An 18311-nucleotide genomic window follows, 5' to 3' on the forward strand; every position below is an offset into this window, starting at 1 on the left:
GCAGACTTCTCTCACATCAGTGTCAACCTGGTCAGGCTCATTGTAGCAGGTTACAAACCTAACAAATTAGGCTAGTAGGTGCCTGGTCTGTCACTGAGTGGAATTAAATACAGGGTGACCTGAAGAACGCTGTCTTATGCCCCCTCAGGCAGCACAAACTGTTTCCTACTACTGAGGAGTCCAGGGACACTGTTCATGAAGCATCTAAAAATCAGATTTCCCCTGCCCATACAATGACCTCATGCATAAACAGCTGAAAGGCCAAACTTACCCTAGATCAGCATTCCTACTTAGAGATTATTTATGAACGCAGTACCAGGTCATAGTTGGCTGATGACGTAGTCCAGGCTTGAACCTGTGATTATGAGACCAGTTAAGGGCATATGCTCAAATGTCTGCATTCACTGAACCTTCCTTTCAAAATGGAGACTAAACTTAGCAATGCCGTGGCTAAATTCAAACGTAGGCACTCGTACACTTGGTGAGGAATTGGGGTGTTCTTTGAACAAAATGTGCATTCCAGAAACATTCAAGAGAACAGTGGTAGTTGTGGTAGTAACATTTGTATACTACTTGCCTAAGAATGGAACCTCATTGCATCTATTTCACTGTAGGGATTAAATGAGACATATTTTAAAAATGAAAAAAGAGAAAAACCTTCTTGAACAGGTTTCCACTGTAGACTGAGAAAGTTTTAAGGAGACTTGTGTGTCGACCTAGTCACAGTGTCTCTTTAATTACAGCACTGACTGACATACACAACCTGTGAATCAAGTCATTTCTCACACTTGCATTTACACATACAAATGTCTAAGTCAACATCACCCTCAGCTTGGTAATCTACTGACTATTTTGGCATAGTGGAATTCAGTTATCTTGGAAAATATCCAGTTATCTTAAAAATATAATAACACATCTCTCCCTTCATCAAGCTAGAAAGTGAGGAGATCACAGTCCTTTAGGCCTAGTTCCACACCTGAAATTACCTGAACGTCACTGCAGCTGTCATTGTTTTTGCAGTCAGGATCAATTCAGCTGATGGGAGCGAGGCGTGAATCCCCATTATGCATGTGGATGTTACTCTATTCCCCTCTCTCCCATTTTTCCAAATTCCACTGTCTGTTACGCCAACTTTTTATTCCATTTTTTGTGGAAAAAACACAAATTCACATCTGAATTCTTAACACTGAAGTTTCTGACCTCTTAATGCTGGATGCTGGAACATTCATTTGACACATCCTACAGAGATACACGAAGGGGTTTGAATGAGTACAATGTGTCAAGCTGAGTTAGCTGACCATAAACTTATTCTATAGAATCTGCTGTAAAACACAATCACATGATGAATGCAGAAAATTCCATAACATAATGTTTCCATAACATAATTCCATAAAATACCATGACATTATTCACAATACCTACCTAGGTTGGTAGACGAGTTAGTCAAGTAACTACCCAGCTACTGTACTTACATAAACACGTGCCTCAGCACTGGCAAGATGTATATTGGAGAAAACACATTTTGTAAAATGAAGAGAAGTTTATCATAAAAGTAAATTGTTGTTTTTAGATTCTAATTACAATGCACCTGGGGGGATACTAAAGTTGTCAATTTATCCAGCTTCTGCCATAGGAGTTTAACCTCAGCTTTCCTTTATGATTAAGGGTGACACAGCCCTAAAACAGAGCAACTTTTTCAGGTCTACATCACTTCAAGCATCACACATCAGTTCTAAGAATCAAGTCTTTGTCATAATGTATTTGAGTATTGAGGGTTTGAAACTCATTTATTAATGATTTAATTAATGATTAATGATAGTAACTTGGCTTTGTTTTTACCTGGCTCTCTATCATTCACCCATCTGTGTAAGCAGGCCTCCTTCACCAACATCTGCATGGGTTACTCTGGCTTGATTACGTTTGACTAATTTAACACACTGCCCCCAAGTGGACATACTGCTTAAACGTAATCAGGGCCTTTATTCATAGGAAGGGAAGCAGAAGAGATGGAACTTATTTTCACTTGGTTAGAACTACGAAATTTGAAACAATTAATTATATTGACTGCAAATATATATCAAAACTAAAGGGAATTATAATTTAGCACAATTCACCTGCTGTTTTGAATTTTGTGTGTAAACATTAAAAAAGGATCTGGGTTTTAAAAGAACACTGGTATTGGGTCACTGTGTTGACAGCTGTGAGAAATGCTAATGCACCATTAACCCACTCTCACATTCCTGTGCAACTTCCTTTTTTTTTACTTAGAGCTGGGTTAACAAGTGTAGACATCACTAAACAAAATTAGTCCAGGACTGCTGGACTTCCATACCATACTCTGACTCTCTGGCCTGCACACAAGCTATTCAGATAAAATATATAGAGCACACACATGCAAAACCAATTAGAGGGACAAATTAGGGTCTTTTTTCCAGCAGAGCTATGATACGGTCCTGTTGCTTTGAAATCTGGCGGAGCGTTGAAGACATGTCCTTCAAACAGGCCAGCATGTCCTCCTCCCGCTTCTCTCTCCTCGCCTCCCGGTTTTCCCTCCGTTTTTCCGCTACAAAGTTTCGCCGCGTGTGTCTGTTGGCCAGGCTCTCCAGAACTTTCGTGCGTCGCAGCGTGTGCCCTTCGTAATTCTCCAGAAACATGTCTGTGGCATCCAGCAACGTGCTCCTCTTCCTGTCGGCCTCTGCCCTGGGCGGGCGTGACGTCGTTGGCGAGGTGGTGATGGTGGAGTCCGTGTAGCTTCCCTGGCTTCCGTCAGGTGATTGAGTGAGCGAAGGAGTGGGCGTACACGGTGCAGGGGAGGGCAACATGAGCGCTGGTGCTGGGCGTTGCTCGGTAACGGTAGGGAAGAGTGCTGTGGAGATAGCGGCCCTCGATATTGGCGGTACGCCCACTGTCTGTGACAGAATGCTGTCAAGGGCCTGCAGAATGGACACAAAAATATGGTTGAAAATCAAAGCTTGACATTGCACATCGGAATGAAGTCCTACACAAAACATTTGCAGCCATTAAACGTGAACATGTGTTTGACACATTTTGTACATTTTTTACACATACTGTGCTGTCTCTTGATATGTACTTCACATCAATGCCAACATGAACATAACTTAACCGAGGGCATAATTTAAGAGGGAAAAAATATGCTGGAAATATTGCATGATTGTGAGAAAAATAATTTCAGATAATAAAGATGGGGATTTCATGGTGATTGGGATATACTGATCAGTAAGGTTGGGTGTTTGTCACGGAAGTCGCAGGTGCCACGGATTCCAAGACTTTCCATATTTTATTTTATTTTATTGCCATTTCCACAATTTCCTCAATTTATCCCAGATTCTGGGATCAAGATTCTCTTCAGTTGTTGCAATCAGAGGTTTGACAGTCAACAGTGTTGATGCCCAGCACTCCTTCCCTCTTTAGGGAACATCAGTGAGAACAGGCACTTTTCAAAGACTCAAACCTCACAATGTACAACATATTGCACCAAAACTTTAAAGACATAAAAGTGGATCCGCAGGAACCATGTTTAATTTTAGCAATGCAAAAGGCAATTATGGGGATGCCAGCTGCAGTTAGGTGGTGACAGATGCAGCGTTTGTGTATGCAATGTTGCACAAGGCTAGCGGAACTAGTGCAGCCATCACAAATGAAGTTTGTGTTTGGTGTTTCGTTCCTGAAGTTGCAGAACGAAACACCAAACATATGAACTTTTACATACACACAGCTCAAGTCTATAGTATAAATTAGCAAGGTGAATCATCTTTACTTTGCTCAGCTTTTATGATGATTAAAATTCACAGATTGTAAAGTTGACATATGCCTGCCCGCAATCCAAAACAAAACATTTGCAGATTTTATTTGTACAAGGAACAGCCCGGTAAATGACAAAGTTAGCTAATCATAATTTTGTTCAGTCACTAATTTATCACATTCCAACTAGTACATTACCGGCATTTAGCAGAAGCTCTCATCCAGAGCGATTTACACAACTTTTACATTGCATTTGCATTGCTTCCATTTATACAGCTGATATATACTGAAGCAATGCAGGTTAAATACCTTGCTCAAGGGTACAATGACAATGTCCCACCCCGGAATTTAACCTGCAATGTTTTATGTTACAGGACCAGTTTCTTACCCATTATACTACACTGCTGCCCATAGTCATTTTAATTTTAGTATTATAGTAATCGTATAGTAACAGAAATAGTGGAAGTCATTTTTAAAAAATTAGTAATTAACCAATTATCAGTGTTAACAATGCGTTTTCAACATACTGAGTATCGGACACTGAATATCGGTGCAACCAATATCCAAGAATAAAAATCAACAGCCAAAATATGCCCCTGTAACTAGAGTAGTTGTCTGGCAGTCAGAGGGTTGCCGGTTCGATCCCCCGCCCTGGGCGTGTCGAAGTGACCCTGAGCAAGACACCTAACCCCTAATTGCTCCCAATCAGTTGACTGGTACCTTGCATGGCAACCTTTCACTGTTGGTGTGAGTGTGTGTGCGTGAATGGGTGAATGAAAGGCATCAACTGTAAAGCGCTGCATAAAATGCAGTCCATTTACCAAGTAACAGACCCATTATGCATTTCCTCAAATTAAGACCAATATTCCAACTAGAAAAATAACCCAATGATTACATTGAAACACTTATTTGTTTGTTATGAACTTAAAGCTTCTACAATTTCATGTCATTTATAGCTTATGCCGTTTCCTTCTATCCCAAATGACTGAACAATATTTAAGTTTATTGTGGACTCACTTTAAACAAGCACACAAAAATGTATTTTGAACACTGATTTCACTTTGTGCTGGCATTTTATCACCGGGAATATAAACATTCACAATACTAAATATTCCATAATTTATTAATTTAATTATTCAATAATTCAATTATTTTATTGGAATGGCAGGCTAATTGATAATGGATTAAAAACCTCGGCTGGGCACGTTAATTCTAACGCAGGAATGATCAATCGAGATTTACGTGTGTTTTAACACTGCATTAGAAAGCATAATTTCGGAATAATCCTCCATAAGGAAGCACAGATAGCTAGGTTATTGCTGTGTACTGTTGTAAAGCTATCTCCCAGAGACCTGTTTAGCCGTCCCAGGCATCAGGATTTAGGCTACATATTAGTGCCACACACATTTTGTTGAAAAAATAAGCTTCAATACAATAAAACTTATGATCATACACTTAAACTGACAAACACCGGGGCTCATGTCCACGAAGTGTTGCAAGTGAGAGGACGGAAATGTCGCGGATTTGACAAGCTATATGTAGCTAAATTTGATCGGTAGCTTCTTAACGTACCTCAAAGTACTCCCAAGTAATCCTCGTTTCGCCTGACACCCTGGTTCTGTCTTTTGTTCGCTTGTAAGTGACAAGCAGATTATTCCACTTTTTCCTAATCTTTTGCGCCGGAATATTGTATCCGTGCGCAAGGAATTCACCGTGCAGCATTTGATAAAATTGAGTTTTATTTATTTTGTACTGGTCCCAGTGCTGTTGTGTCAGTTCAATCAGTAGTTGCGTCGTTCTTGGATTGAACTCTGGGTGAGGGAAAATGTCACACTCTCTTTTCACAAGACCCGACATTGCTCCATGCATATGCTACATACATATCACTATGGCTGCATTCTCGTTCCTCCAGAAGAGCCTGCGTCTGCGTCTGCAGTCTGCGTCTGACGTCAGGGTCTGCATAGACGCCGTCTCTGACGCCGCACAACTTGGGGAGACACCGTCATGTAACCTTGCGAAAACAGTTAAACAACGTCGATGTCTTCTTGAGTTTCTACTTTCTTTTCATTTTAATTTAACCATTGTTTTACCATGGAGTTCCATTTGAGATATCCTTAGAGTGAACGGGCCACGACAGTTATATAGAACAATTAAAGAACTAAAAACAGAAAAATTATGCAATGACATCAGAAACAGAACAAACAAATAAATAATAAAAAAATAAATAAACATAAATTTTTAGCGTTCGGGGATATTACGGTAGTCCCAAGTAGGCCTACATCTTTGTAAATAAGAATATGACGACAATTATTAGTCGCCAAGGAAAACCTCCCCAAGCATTTCAGCATAACTCCTTGACGTAGTTCACTTTCTGGGTTGTTTAAATATTAGGCTATTTCAGTTTTAGTGTAGGTTTTGTATTGACCCGGGCAGTTTTAATTGCAATAGCTAAAGGATATTTTAGATATTTTCAAAATTTCAGAGAACCTGCCAGCTTTACAACGATTGCCATCGGGACATTGTGCTTTTCTTTTTTTTCTTTTTTTTTTTTACAAAAAGTCTGATAATAATAATAATAATAATAATAATACCAAGCAATACAATGGGAGCATGACCCCCTAAATATTTTAGTAAAATTGTATGAACATAACAACCAATTTTTTTTTTCTCTTTTAAATGTCTTTTTAATGACCAATAAATCAATAAATATTTGAGTGGTAGCAAAAAAAAAAAAAAAAAAATTAGAATTCATATGAACTATACACAATTGTGTATTATTTAACTGTTCTGTATAGAATAGGGAGTATTCTTTTATGTCTTTACTCAGTACATTGTTGAGCCACCTTTGACTGCGATTACAGTCAAAAGTTTTCTTGGGTAGGACACATAAGCTTGGCACACCTGTATTTATGGTATATCTCCCATTCTTCTCTGCATATCCTCTCAAGCTCTGTCAGATTGGATGGGGAGTGTTGCTGCTCAGGTATTTTCAAATCTCTCCAGAGATGTTTGATCGAGTTCAAGTCTGGGCTCTGGCCGGGCCACTCAAGGACATTCATAAACTTGTCCCGAAGCCACTCCTGTGTTGTCTTGGCTGTGTGCTTAGGGTCATAGTCCTCTTGGAAGGTGAACCTTCGCCTCAGTCTGAGGATCTCTGAGTCATCAAGGATCTCTTTGCACTTTGCTCCGTTCATATTTCGATTGAACCTGATTAGTCCTGCAGCTGGAAAACATCCCCACAGCATGATGCTGCCACCAACATGCTTCACCGTAGGGATGGTATTGGCCAGGTAATGAGCGGTGCCTGGTTTCCTCCAAACGTGACGCTTGGCATTGTGGCCAAAGAGTTCAATCTTGGCTTCATCGGACCAGAGAATCTTGTTTCTCAGTCTGAGGGTCCTTTAGGTGCCTTTTGGCAAACTCAAAGCGGGCTGTCATGTGCCTTTTACTGAGGAGTGGCTTCCGTCCAGCCACTCTAACATAAAGGCCTGGTTGGTGGAGCACTGCATAGAAGGTTGTCCTTCTGGAAGGTTCTCCCATCTCCACAGAAGAACTCGGGAGCTCTGTCAGAGTGACCAGCGGGTTCTTGGTCACCTCCCTGGCCAAGGCTCTTCTCCCCGATTACTCAGTTTGGCCAGGCGGCCAGCTCTAGGAAGAGTCCTGGTGATTCCAAACTTCTTCCGTTTAAGAATGATGAGGCCACTTTGGGACCTTCGATGCTGCATACATTTTTCAGTACCCTTCCCCAGATCTGTACCTCAACACAATCCTGTCTCGGCGGTCTATGGACAATTCCTTCGACTTCATGGCTTGGTCTTTGCTCTGACATGCACTGTCAACTGTGTCTTTTCAAATAATGTCCAATCAATTGAATTTACCACAGGTGGACTCCAATCAAGTTGTAGAAACATCTCAAGTATGACCAATGGAAACAGGATGCACCTGATCTCAATTTTGAGTGTCATAGCAAAGGGTATGAATACTTACGTAAATGTGATAGTTTATTTTTAATAAATTTGCAAAAATTTCAAAGATTTGTTACTAGTCATAATTTTAATTTCAGATATCCAAAATGAAAAACCATTCCAGATATCTATAATGTAATTTTGAATATCCAAAAATACATTTTGACTAGTAAAAATGTCATTATGGATATGCATAATTGGCATTATGACTAGTAAAAATGCAATTGTGGACATCTGTATGAATATTGTGGATATCCATAATTGTAATTCTTCCTATCCAGAATGCAGTTTTAGATATCTGTAATTTTAATTGACATATAATGAACGTAACTGCGATGTTTGAAGCAATGTTTTGACGTGTAACTGTGTGACCTGTAGGTCTAAAACACATCACCTAGGAACAGATTCTTACTGGATACTGTCACAAGACGTTTTAGCGGGATTCGAGAAAGAAATCGACCGGGGAAGGGAAAGGGACAGAACATTGACTTTTGATCGACTGTTTAATGCAGCTCTCGTGCAAGACAGGATTTTGCATCCCGAAGTCGAAGTCCTCAGGGTTTACTTTCTACCACAATGTGGGAAATAAATTTAGATGTACTAAAAAAACACAAGCCCATTGTATGAGGAAAGATATGTAGTTAGAGAGCACAGGCCCAGTGTATATGGGAAAGGAGTGTATCAATGAGCACCAGCTGTCTCCCCCCTAACGTATCATCCGGCTAGCAAAGGAAGAAAGATACAGGTGGACCAAGGTCGACCTAGGCAACCAAAATGTGGGAAATAAATACAAATGTACTCAAAAAACACAAGCCCATTGTATGGGGAACCGGCAGCAGGGGAACGCTTCATACTAAATAGATACAATAAGAACAAACACGTAATACACACATAATTTCTGCCCTGCTGACTAAGCTGTATAAAGGCGCCTTTGTGAAACTAACGGAAGCTTCTGCCTTTTTTGGAAAATGTGTTATCAGAATATGTGACTTATGATAGAAGAGGGAGGGTGAGACAGGCGGGAGACGAGCACTAGGGAGGGGCTGATAAACAATGGTGTCCGAGAGTTGGGAGTCAGATAAAAATAATGATGTCAACAACATTACGTAATTAACAAAATTAAATGGGAAGTACTAGATTTAAGCTACACAACAGGAGGAGTTAGAAAATGGATATAAGAGGCAGTTGGCCCGAGGGGAGAGTGTGTGGGTGTGTGTGCGCGCACATGGTGTGTGTTTTGGGAATGCTTGGAGAATGATCTGATGTATTGTCTTTACTTATGAGTGATTGATAATTGTACTGAACTGCGCAGATCAGCCCGGGTTATTTTATGTAATCTTTGATTTACCAACAATAAACCCAGTTGCATCAGACTCTGAGAAGTGTGCATCTTTTGAAGAAGCATTCAACAGTGTGGAGGAGAGCGACCTCGGCGTTTCTGGCCCAGGCCGGGGCCCGCTTTCTCCCTCCCACAACAAGGCGACTTTTCCGACGTCATCCAGTGGCACAAAGTAAGTTTGCACGATTGATTTAGCATGTTAGCACTACGGACTGTGTATATGTAGGCTACCTTTGTTATTTACTGTGGCGGACCGTCAGGGCCTGCTAAGCCTTCTCTGAGCGGCCTAACAATTTTCAAAATGGAAATAACAATGTATTCATAAATAATATTTTACTTTACTATTCATAATCTATAGAAAATCCATACATTCAAGTCACCAAACAAATAACTAATAAAAGATGGAAAAAAAACAAGGAACGAGATTAGAAACAGTAGTAGCTAGGCTATCTATTATCTATTACACAGAAACAGAATGTAGTTAGATATAACCAAAATGAATTAAAAAAAAGACACCCATATTTTGTTCCGTTATTATTTTCTGAAAGTATTAAGATTTGTGTCAGTCGGTTTTGGCAATACCCAAAACGGGCCACATGGCGGCGCACTACAGCTATGAGGTACTTTAAACCCTGGCGATGCCCAGTATAAGTATAAATAATGTATAAATAATGAGTATAAACATTAATGGGTATTCATTTTGGTATTCACATTAAAACTTATTGGTTGAACTTGTATATGTTGAATATATTAATTTCTTTTAATTCACTCAGATACAAGAAGCAGCAACAATTGAGGAGGCAAATATTGCCATTGGAGAAGCAGCAGATAGCCTGAGCATTATAGGTTCCCTCAGTCATGTGACAAAAATGTAATATAAGGACTCCGTGGTTCGCTCTGCTGTAGAGTTCCTCATGAATGGAAGAATGAGGGATGCTGTTGACCAGTAAGCAATTCCTGGTCTTGTATTATTCATTTAAACAAAGCATGCAGCCAGCTGACACTTTTAAAGTTTACCTGCACAATCAAATCTGTAAAAAAGACCTAAACAAATGTTTACTTTTCAATTTTATGATGTTCATGTGTTGATAATGTCAGAGGGTCTTATTCAACTCTGTTCTTTTTTGAAGCCATAGTAAGTACATAGGGGTGAATATTATTATTCTTAATAATTAATAATAATAATTACCTAAAATAAAATGTGCTCTGCTGGGTAGGGTTATGTAAGTATACCTGGTGTACCTGATGGGAAAAAAATGACCGGGCAATAACGACGACCTGAAGGAATGTCAAAGTATTTATTACCAATTAATATGTCTGTTTACAATCACAAAGGAAATTGCAAAATCTATATAATTTTGCATCAGACACCTTCAATTAGAGGAGCACATCACCAAAAGAATTAAGCACTCCAAAATATTCCATTCATATTGTGTTTAAAAAAATAAGCATTCCAGAAGTGATGTATGACTTAAGTTGTAATTGTAACTTCTTAATTCAATCACATAATTCAAATGATTAAATCAAAGCAAACTAAAAGAATAAATAATAGGTTGCAGCAAAATGCAAATGTTGGGTCTCCATGTCATGGTCCTGTGTTCCTGTCTGCGTTTTCCCTGTTGGGTCGCCAGATGGCGGCACCTCTGTTTTGTGTCCTGCTCCCCTTGTGTTAATTGTATGATTGTTTTCAATTGTCCTATTATTGGTTCTGGCTGTCTCGTTTTCCCTTCCCCTTCCGTGGCCTGATTGTTCATGGTACCCTCCTATGTCTCGTCAGTGTCTGTCTATTTAAGTTTCCCCCTCCCTTGACTCAGGTGCTGGATCCTTGTGGTTATGTCTGGTTGTTCTGTGCTCCCCTCCTCAAGTACCTGCTCATGCGTCCCTGTCCATGTTCTGGTTTCCTCGTGTTTGTATTTTCTGGATTTTCTTTGTTCCTGCGTTTGGTTGTATTCCCTTCGTTGTTGAAGGCCGCCCTGCAAAGTTTTTTGTTCCCTTCTGTTCCCTTTTGTTTCCTTGTTTCAAGTAAAGTCTTCTTGTTCTTTCATTTGGAGTTTTGTATTTTTTCCCACCCTCTGCGTTTGGGTCCCAACCCCCCACGCATCCTGACACTCCATCTGATCATGAAATTGTGTGTCCTGGATGCTTTGTCTGACGCGCTACCAAAAAGATTCTGAGATCCAAAAAAATGTTTCGTAACCTATTAATGAAAAAGATCAGCGTATTACAACGTGCATAACAATAATCAAAATAATCACAGCGATCAAAAGCAAGTGGCGGTCAACAAAAAAAATACGACGCACTCACCTTCTTTCCTACCAGCTGCATGCAGGTGAACAGGAGCTTCTCAACTATGAATATCACCGCCCATACCCATGTGACCAAACTCAATAATCACCATGATTGCACAATAAATAAAAATCACAAACAATAACAAACATCCATTTAAACCATCACAAAACATTAATATTACTATGAATTTCACTCACTTTCACCTTCTAAATTCATTCATGGCTCCTAATAGGGATATTCCTGTCCTGCAGGTTTGCGGAGGGCTTCAAGACTCTTGGATTACTTGAACACCTCCAGATATACCCTGCCCTCTTCCATGAGATGTTTGTCTGTGAAGAAAGACCACTTCAGGCCAGGGACCTGATCAATCTTTTCACTGTGGACTTCTCCATGCAGGGCAGCAATAGAAGATCTTGAGAAAAACCAGACAGTATGCTTCTGGAGAGACTGGTTGATTGATATTGAGGGTTTGTATTTTGTAATTTAAAAAAAAGAGGATTCCTAAGTACCAAGTAACATAATTGAGGAATTAAATCCAACATGTCTGATAATTACTCTCTACCTGGTGTCCAACAGAAGAGGAAGCTGGCCCTATCACTCTTGAGACTGTCTTGGAGTTTGCCTCTGGAGCCTCAGCAGTGCCTCCCCTTTGATCTCCCCACAAGCCACAAATCCTGTTTCTCCATGAGGGCAGAAAAATCTTCCCAGAAGCAAATACTTGTCTTCTTGTACTCCACCTGCCAATGCACTCTTCCTATGAAGCCTTCAAGAAATACATGATGGAGGGAATTTTGCAAGCTCCAACATTTAGAGTTGCATAATTTGTCATGAATGTCACTATAATGTAAAAAAATTAACATTTTTGCACACGTTGATGTGCTTTGTTAGTGGTATTTTTCTAACAATGTTGATTCAGATTGAAATTTTATAGGTAACCGATACCCGCAGTTTGTCTAGAATCTTATGCAGTAATGTGGTTTATACAAAGTATTGAAAATTACGTCTTGTGTCCACAATTGGAAATATGCATTAGTTCTGTTCACTTTTCATAGATTCAAGGCTGCACCAAGTAACTTCAGTTGACTCTGAACAAAACATGTTAGAGGGAAGGTCAGTGTCAGAGTGACTTAACAGGTTATTAAATATTGAGTTTTTCAGAGCACTTAAGTAAATTTTTGCTGTTAGAACACAAGTTAGATTAATCAACTGTGAGGGAGGGGAAGTGTGAAGACCAGACAGGGGGATCTACAAGTTACCAAAGGGCACTCCAGTAACCACCAAGTCTCGTGAGAGACGAAATAAGGGGGTGCTATACTCCTAAAGGACGTATCCCAAATAATAATAAACCCCTAAACGGGTAACTGAGGAAGAAGGAGTATATAAAAAATAAAGGAACAGGGAAATGAGAAATGAAGAATAAACGACTTCTAAGCGAAGCTGAGAAAAAGGAAAATGTCTTTTCAAAAACAAACAGAAGACGTTCTGAAGCCAACTAAAACCAGCGGGAAAACTGGTTAGTAAGAGGCAGAAAGGTTTGTGCCCCGAAGGTGACACAATAACCCCTAAAAACTGCCAACCTCAGAATACTGTCCTAATACCTTATTCCCAAAAAACAAACTGAAGTCTCAATTCTTTTAAATTCCTTGGTTCCTAAAATCCTTATACATTGCTCAGAAAAGCGACAGGGAATTGGCTAGAGCAAAAAACGTTACACTCAAGCACCGTTCCACTGTCTACTGACGCTTTAAATACCCAGCCACAGGTGTGGCTGGTAATCAGCGGAAGATGCGAGCAACCAACAGGTGAAACAGATCAGAGGTAATCCTGCAGGAATGCAAGGAATGTTAGCGCAGGAACAATCATCCCGCAGGAACCAAAAACAACGATTAGCCGAGTGGCTAATCTGCAAGCTCGAAACTAATCGTCCCCACACACCAAAATAACGATTAGCCGAGTGGCTAATCGGAATGCTAACTACTGAGCCGGTGCAGGCACGGAAAAATGATCTACCCTGCACAGAAACCGTGACATTAACAGCAAATAAGACGCAACATAACGACAGGGAAAATGCTTTCTTGTTATATTCATGCATACCGTAAATTCACAAAGTTTTATCAGCCTTCCAGAGATTCCAGTCAGCAAGAAATATTACACTGACAACATGAAATTTAAAAATGTTCTGCAGTACTTTGTGTCTTTTCATTTCTTCCAGCATGTCATTGTTAATGGAACATTTAACGTGCCAAATAAAATAAATAAATGTGGAAATAAGACAAATTTTAAAAATAAATATGAGCATTTTATTGATCTTTACAGTTATAATGGATATCTTGCTCAAGAAAAACCACCATGTCTTGTTTTTATTCATACATGGAGAATCAAGTCTAACAAAGTAATAATCTGACATTATACCAAATGATTAACATAAACCATAATAGTCATTAAGCTGATGCATTTTAGGATTCAAATTCAAAAATAGAGGCATGTCTATTTCAAATTACAACGGAAACAAGTTATATTACATATTGCCTCAAAATGTCTAATTGTTATTACTGACTTAATGCAGTGACAATTAATGCAGGATTTGAAGTATGAAGAGACCCAAAATCTTTTTCCTTCCTGGATAATATGCAACGGATCAGGTTTAGTCCCTGGGCTTTAAATTTTACTAGCTCATACTTGAGCTTGTAAAATACAGACAATTGCAGTACAGCAAGCCTGATATTTTATCTTTAGATCAGAAATGTGTTGGACTACATTGTGCACAGATGCCTGTTGTTGCTGAGTGAGGATGAGTTGAGGTGGCTCTACAGTTACAGCCGGGAAGTCTGTCATCAAGTGTCAGCAGTGTTTGAATTCCATGCCGAGCTAAGATGGCATCAATGTTTTGTTCGCTGTAGGGATTTTCCCCAAACACATTGTTGACAGCTGTGTTGTCTGTTGCAATGTTTGTGAGCATGCCCTCTGTCCAGAGTTGAGTCGGTGTGTGATTATTTTCTGTTCGCAACGCATGGTGGTTCCAGGCCTGTCCAAAATGCTCCAGCCTGTTTTGAATCTCAGGAAGATAAACAATATGCAGTGAAAGTATATGGACATCATTATCTGGGTTTAGAACCTCTGAATCCTCTACAGAGTAGAACGTAAGGTAAAAGTGCTGCAACACATGCAAAAATACGTCACGCCAAAGACATTCAATTCTCTGATTGTGAACTGACTCTCCTGTTATGGAACTTCTGTGTTCAATTCCTTGAACTAGATGCATGATTAAAGCCACAAGCAGGTTTTCACCACCATGGTCAGATCTGACTCTCGAGGGTAGCCCATAGAGGCACGTTGCTTTCAAAAACTGAGAAAGCACTGTTATGGCACTGTGCTGCAGTTGAGGTAAGTAATCAGACGGGAGTGTCCATCAATGGCACCATGAATCACAAAGCCCCATCTAGAAAGGTCAGATAACAAATAAGAAAATTACTTAAATGAAAATATAGTATGGATAGCAGTCTGGAAACAATATAGCTGTAAACTTCAGTTTTTAACTTGCAATAGTTCTTTTCAAAATATTCAAAAGTATGACAGATCTGGTAATTAACCTTATAAGGCGCATGTTCCCATCAATGTGCCACAAACTGTTGGGGTACGGTGCATGATAAACCCGTCTTGCAACTGTCTGGCTCCATCTCCTTGCAGCAGCAGTAGGATTTATCCTCGTTAACATCTCACGCACCCTGGTCCGTGTAACAATCACACCCTGTGCATGCAACAGGGCTCTCATCATCTGAAATAAATTACCATGATACTCGCAAAACAATGACACGCAAATGTGAATTACAAAAGATATAAAGACCACCAATGACCTGATTCCCAGAATTAGGATATTGACCCTGAAGTCGCCTCACATGCTGTTCCAGTTCGCCATCATCTATTGCAGACAGCCTACTTCTCACAGGTATACCCATCAACTTTGGCCTCTTGTACAGAAATGATGAAGAGCATCCCAGTATTTTAGCGATTTATTTTAATTGTATGACCTTGCTTCAGCAGAAATTCAATATGTTCTCTGGTAACATCAATAGCTGGTCTGCCTCTTCTTTCTACAAAAAAAAAAAGAAAAGGAGAACAATAACTGTTTGTATGTGATTCTCCAGTTAAGCAGAAATTGATAAATTTTTAAGGGACTGTTATTTATTTACAGTATTTATGAGCACACAAATTCTTATAATTTTTTTAATTTGCATATTGTTAATGAACAATGTTAGCATGGGCCAGTAAGCTAAGGTGAGTGTCTATATTCTGCCTTTATGTATATAAAAAAGCTTACAAAATTTAGAACCTTTATGAAAGGGGAAATAGACAGAATTGATCGGTATCTTGATGGTTTTAGTTGATTACTTGCTTTTGTGACTGTACGTTTGAAAGACACTAGGTGTCACTGCTACCACTCAGGCTGCACAGATAGCCATATGGGAAATAAGTCATATGCTTGATGGAGAGAATTGCTAAAATATTTATTGCTGTGACCAGTTTACAGAACAGTGGCGTAATACCAATAGGCCTACAATTACTGATTGTTTAAATAAGCGAATGAATAAATTTTAACAATTATTGCTAAGCACAATATAGTTCATTTGTGTCGGGATGCTACAATTTAGTTTTACAGCAAAGACCATAGTGCTTTAACATTACTGGCAATATCTAGAAGTACAAAAGGCAACTGGGACATGCTTTTTATTTCTCTTATGCTTGTAGGCTACATAGCCTATTTTTCACATTAGGTTAATTAGAATTTTATCCGACACTGATAGTATTTTAGCCAGTAGGCTACATTGCATTAATTGGTACTCTTTGAACAAAAAAAAAATATCCGCAAAAGGTTAGACAAAAAATGTACATGCATGTAATGTATATGATATGAATGCCGTAATAAACGGACCCACCTGATGCGCCTTACAGAGAAACTTCGATTTATTTATTTATTTATTTATTATCCTTTATTTAACCAGGAAGGTCCCATTGAGATACAATATCTCTTCTGCCAGGGAGTCCTGGTCAAGATGGCAGCAGAAAAATAAAAGTTTCATATTAAAAACATACCAAAGAAAAAAAAAAACACACACACAAGGATCAGGAGCTAAAAGGCACTTGTTGCTAAAATCAGTAAAAGCTGATTTTAACATATTTTTAAACATGTCAAGAGAGGGTAAGGATTTCAGATTAAGAATGCCTTGTAACTCATTCCAGACATGCGGGGCATGAAAGGAAAAGGCTGATTTACCCAGTTCTGTTTGAGTACTTGGGACCATGAGGAGAATTTTCTCTGAGGATCTAGTGTTATGGCTACTAGAGTAATATTTCAGTAAGCTGGATATGTACTGCGGTAGTTTACCCAGTAAAGCTTTTAAAATAAAAAATAACATATGGGTTTTTCTCCTTGAATACGATGAAGTCCATTGAACCATTTCATATAAGTTACAATGGTGCGTATGTACACTTGCACAAGTTACAAACCGCAGGGCAGCATGATAGACTACATCCAGTTTTTTCAATAGAGATGAAGATGCATGCATATAAATTTCATCACCATAGTCTAATACTGACAAAAAAGTACTTTGAACTAATCTTTTTCTAGAAGTAAAAGGAAAACATTTTTTTGAATGAAAATAAAAACCTAACTTTGGTCGAAGTTAATTTAGAAGGCTATCAATATGGACGCTAAAGGTCATCTTGTCATCAATCCAGATGCCAAGATATTTGTAAGTGGTAACCCTCTCTAGCTGAGTGCCATCTAGTGTTAAAACCGTACAGTCAGTGGGTGATGAACGGGAACGTGAAAAAATCATAAATTTAGTCTTTTTAGAATTTAAAACCAATTTTAAATTAACAAGTGACATCTGCAATAAATTAAAAGCAGTCTGTAGGGAATCCATTGCCACTTTTAAAGATGGCGCTATAGTATAAATAATTGTGTCATCTGCATAAAGGTGGTGTACCTTTGCTGGATTTAATCCTACCCCAAGATTATTTATATAAATAGAAAATAAAATCGGTCCAAAAATTGATCCTTGCGGAACACCCGTCTTTACGGTTAGAGGTACAGAATAATAATTGTCAATAGACACACACTGGGTTCTCCCTGTCAGATCATTTGAAAACCAACTTAGCACAGGGTTACTAAATCCTATACAATTGAGTCTTTGCAGGAGAAGACCATGATTCACTGAGTCAAACGCTTTGGATAGATCAATAAAAAGCGCAGCACATGATTTTTTATCATCCAGAGCAGTAATAATATCATTTGTAACTGATATGGCTGCAGTTATAGTGCTATGCCCTTGTCTAAAACCTGACTGAGTTTGACTTAAAATATTATTATCAGACAAAAAATGTTTTAGCTGTTTGTTTACTAGCGATTCAAATACTTTAGCTATAATGGATAGTCTGGAAATAGGGCGATAATTATCCAGAACAGAGGGATCTCCTCCTTTTAATAAAGGAAGGACAAATGTTGACTTCCAGGTATAATGATGTGGGGGTGTTGGAGAAACAGAAGCGACTAATATAGGGGAACGAAAAGCTAACGCTACAGGAAGCGTTAACCACAAAGTCCCGAAGGACAAAGGAAAGGGAACACCCGAAAGTAAAACACAAAAAAATAAGATCCTTGGGAGATCAACTCCCGCACACAAAGGATCATAAACAACAACAAAAAAAAAAAGTAAAGTAAAAAGCCACTCCGAAGGACCACCTTGTCCAGCCGTAAAACTGGCTCAAACCAAAAACGACCCGTGAAAACCAGGGCGAAAAAGAAGGGGACCAGTGGTACAGAGGCGAAGCTCTGGTACCAGACCCAAAACTGGTCTTAAAAGAAAATAGACAACTGAGTAGCAAAAATTACTCAGCGAAAAGAAAAACCTGAGACGCAGCTCAGAAAAACACAAACAAAATACATTACCAGGGAC

General features: G+C 39.1%; 1 protein-coding gene and 2 long non-coding RNA genes across 3 annotated transcripts; 1 reads left to right on the forward strand and 2 right to left on the reverse strand.

Annotated features, from left to right (window-relative positions):
* Positions 1 to 707: 707 nt before the first annotated feature.
* Positions 708 to 5720, reverse strand: LOC118227119. The gene is made up of 2 exons (XM_035417265.1): positions 5335 to 5720; positions 708 to 2933 (listed from the first exon to the last, which is right to left on the reverse strand). Exons 1-2 carry the CDS (start codon positions 5629 to 5631, stop codon positions 2418 to 2420), a joined length of 813 nt encoding a protein of 270 aa, XP_035273156.1. The 5' UTR covers positions 5632 to 5720; the 3' UTR covers positions 708 to 2417.
* Positions 5721 to 8323: 2603 nt separating this feature from the next.
* LOC118227221 lies at positions 8324 to 12625 on the forward strand. Its single transcript, XR_004765209.1, has 3 exons — positions 8324 to 9238; positions 11607 to 11822; positions 11932 to 12625. It is a non-coding gene; the product is annotated as an uncharacterized LOC118227221 (long non-coding RNA).
* A 1084-nt stretch (positions 12626 to 13709) lies between these two features.
* Positions 13710 to 15437, reverse strand: LOC118228374. Its single transcript, XR_004765470.1, has 3 exons — positions 15236 to 15437; positions 14946 to 15130; positions 13710 to 14794 (listed from the first exon to the last, which is right to left on the reverse strand). It is a non-coding gene; the product is annotated as an uncharacterized LOC118228374 (long non-coding RNA).
* Positions 15438 to 18311: the final 2874 nt, after the last annotated feature.

This window comes from Anguilla anguilla, chromosome 5 (assembly GCF_013347855.1).
Source record: "Anguilla anguilla isolate fAngAng1 chromosome 5, fAngAng1.pri, whole genome shotgun sequence".
In the NCBI taxonomy this organism is placed as follows: domain Eukaryota; kingdom Metazoa; phylum Chordata; class Actinopteri; order Anguilliformes; family Anguillidae; genus Anguilla; species Anguilla anguilla.

What these genes read in the sequence shown, in the direction of transcription:
- LOC118227119 (XM_035417265.1), bottom strand. Translation starts at nt 5,631, where the DNA reads ATGCATGGAGCAATGTCGGGTCTTGTGAAAAGAGAGTGTGACATTTTC. An exon ending in TTACTTGGGAGTACTTTGAG is followed by an intron (nt 2,934 to 5,334) that starts GTACGTTAAGAA and finishes TCCATTCTGCAG; the next exon opens with GCCCTTGACAGCATTCTGTC.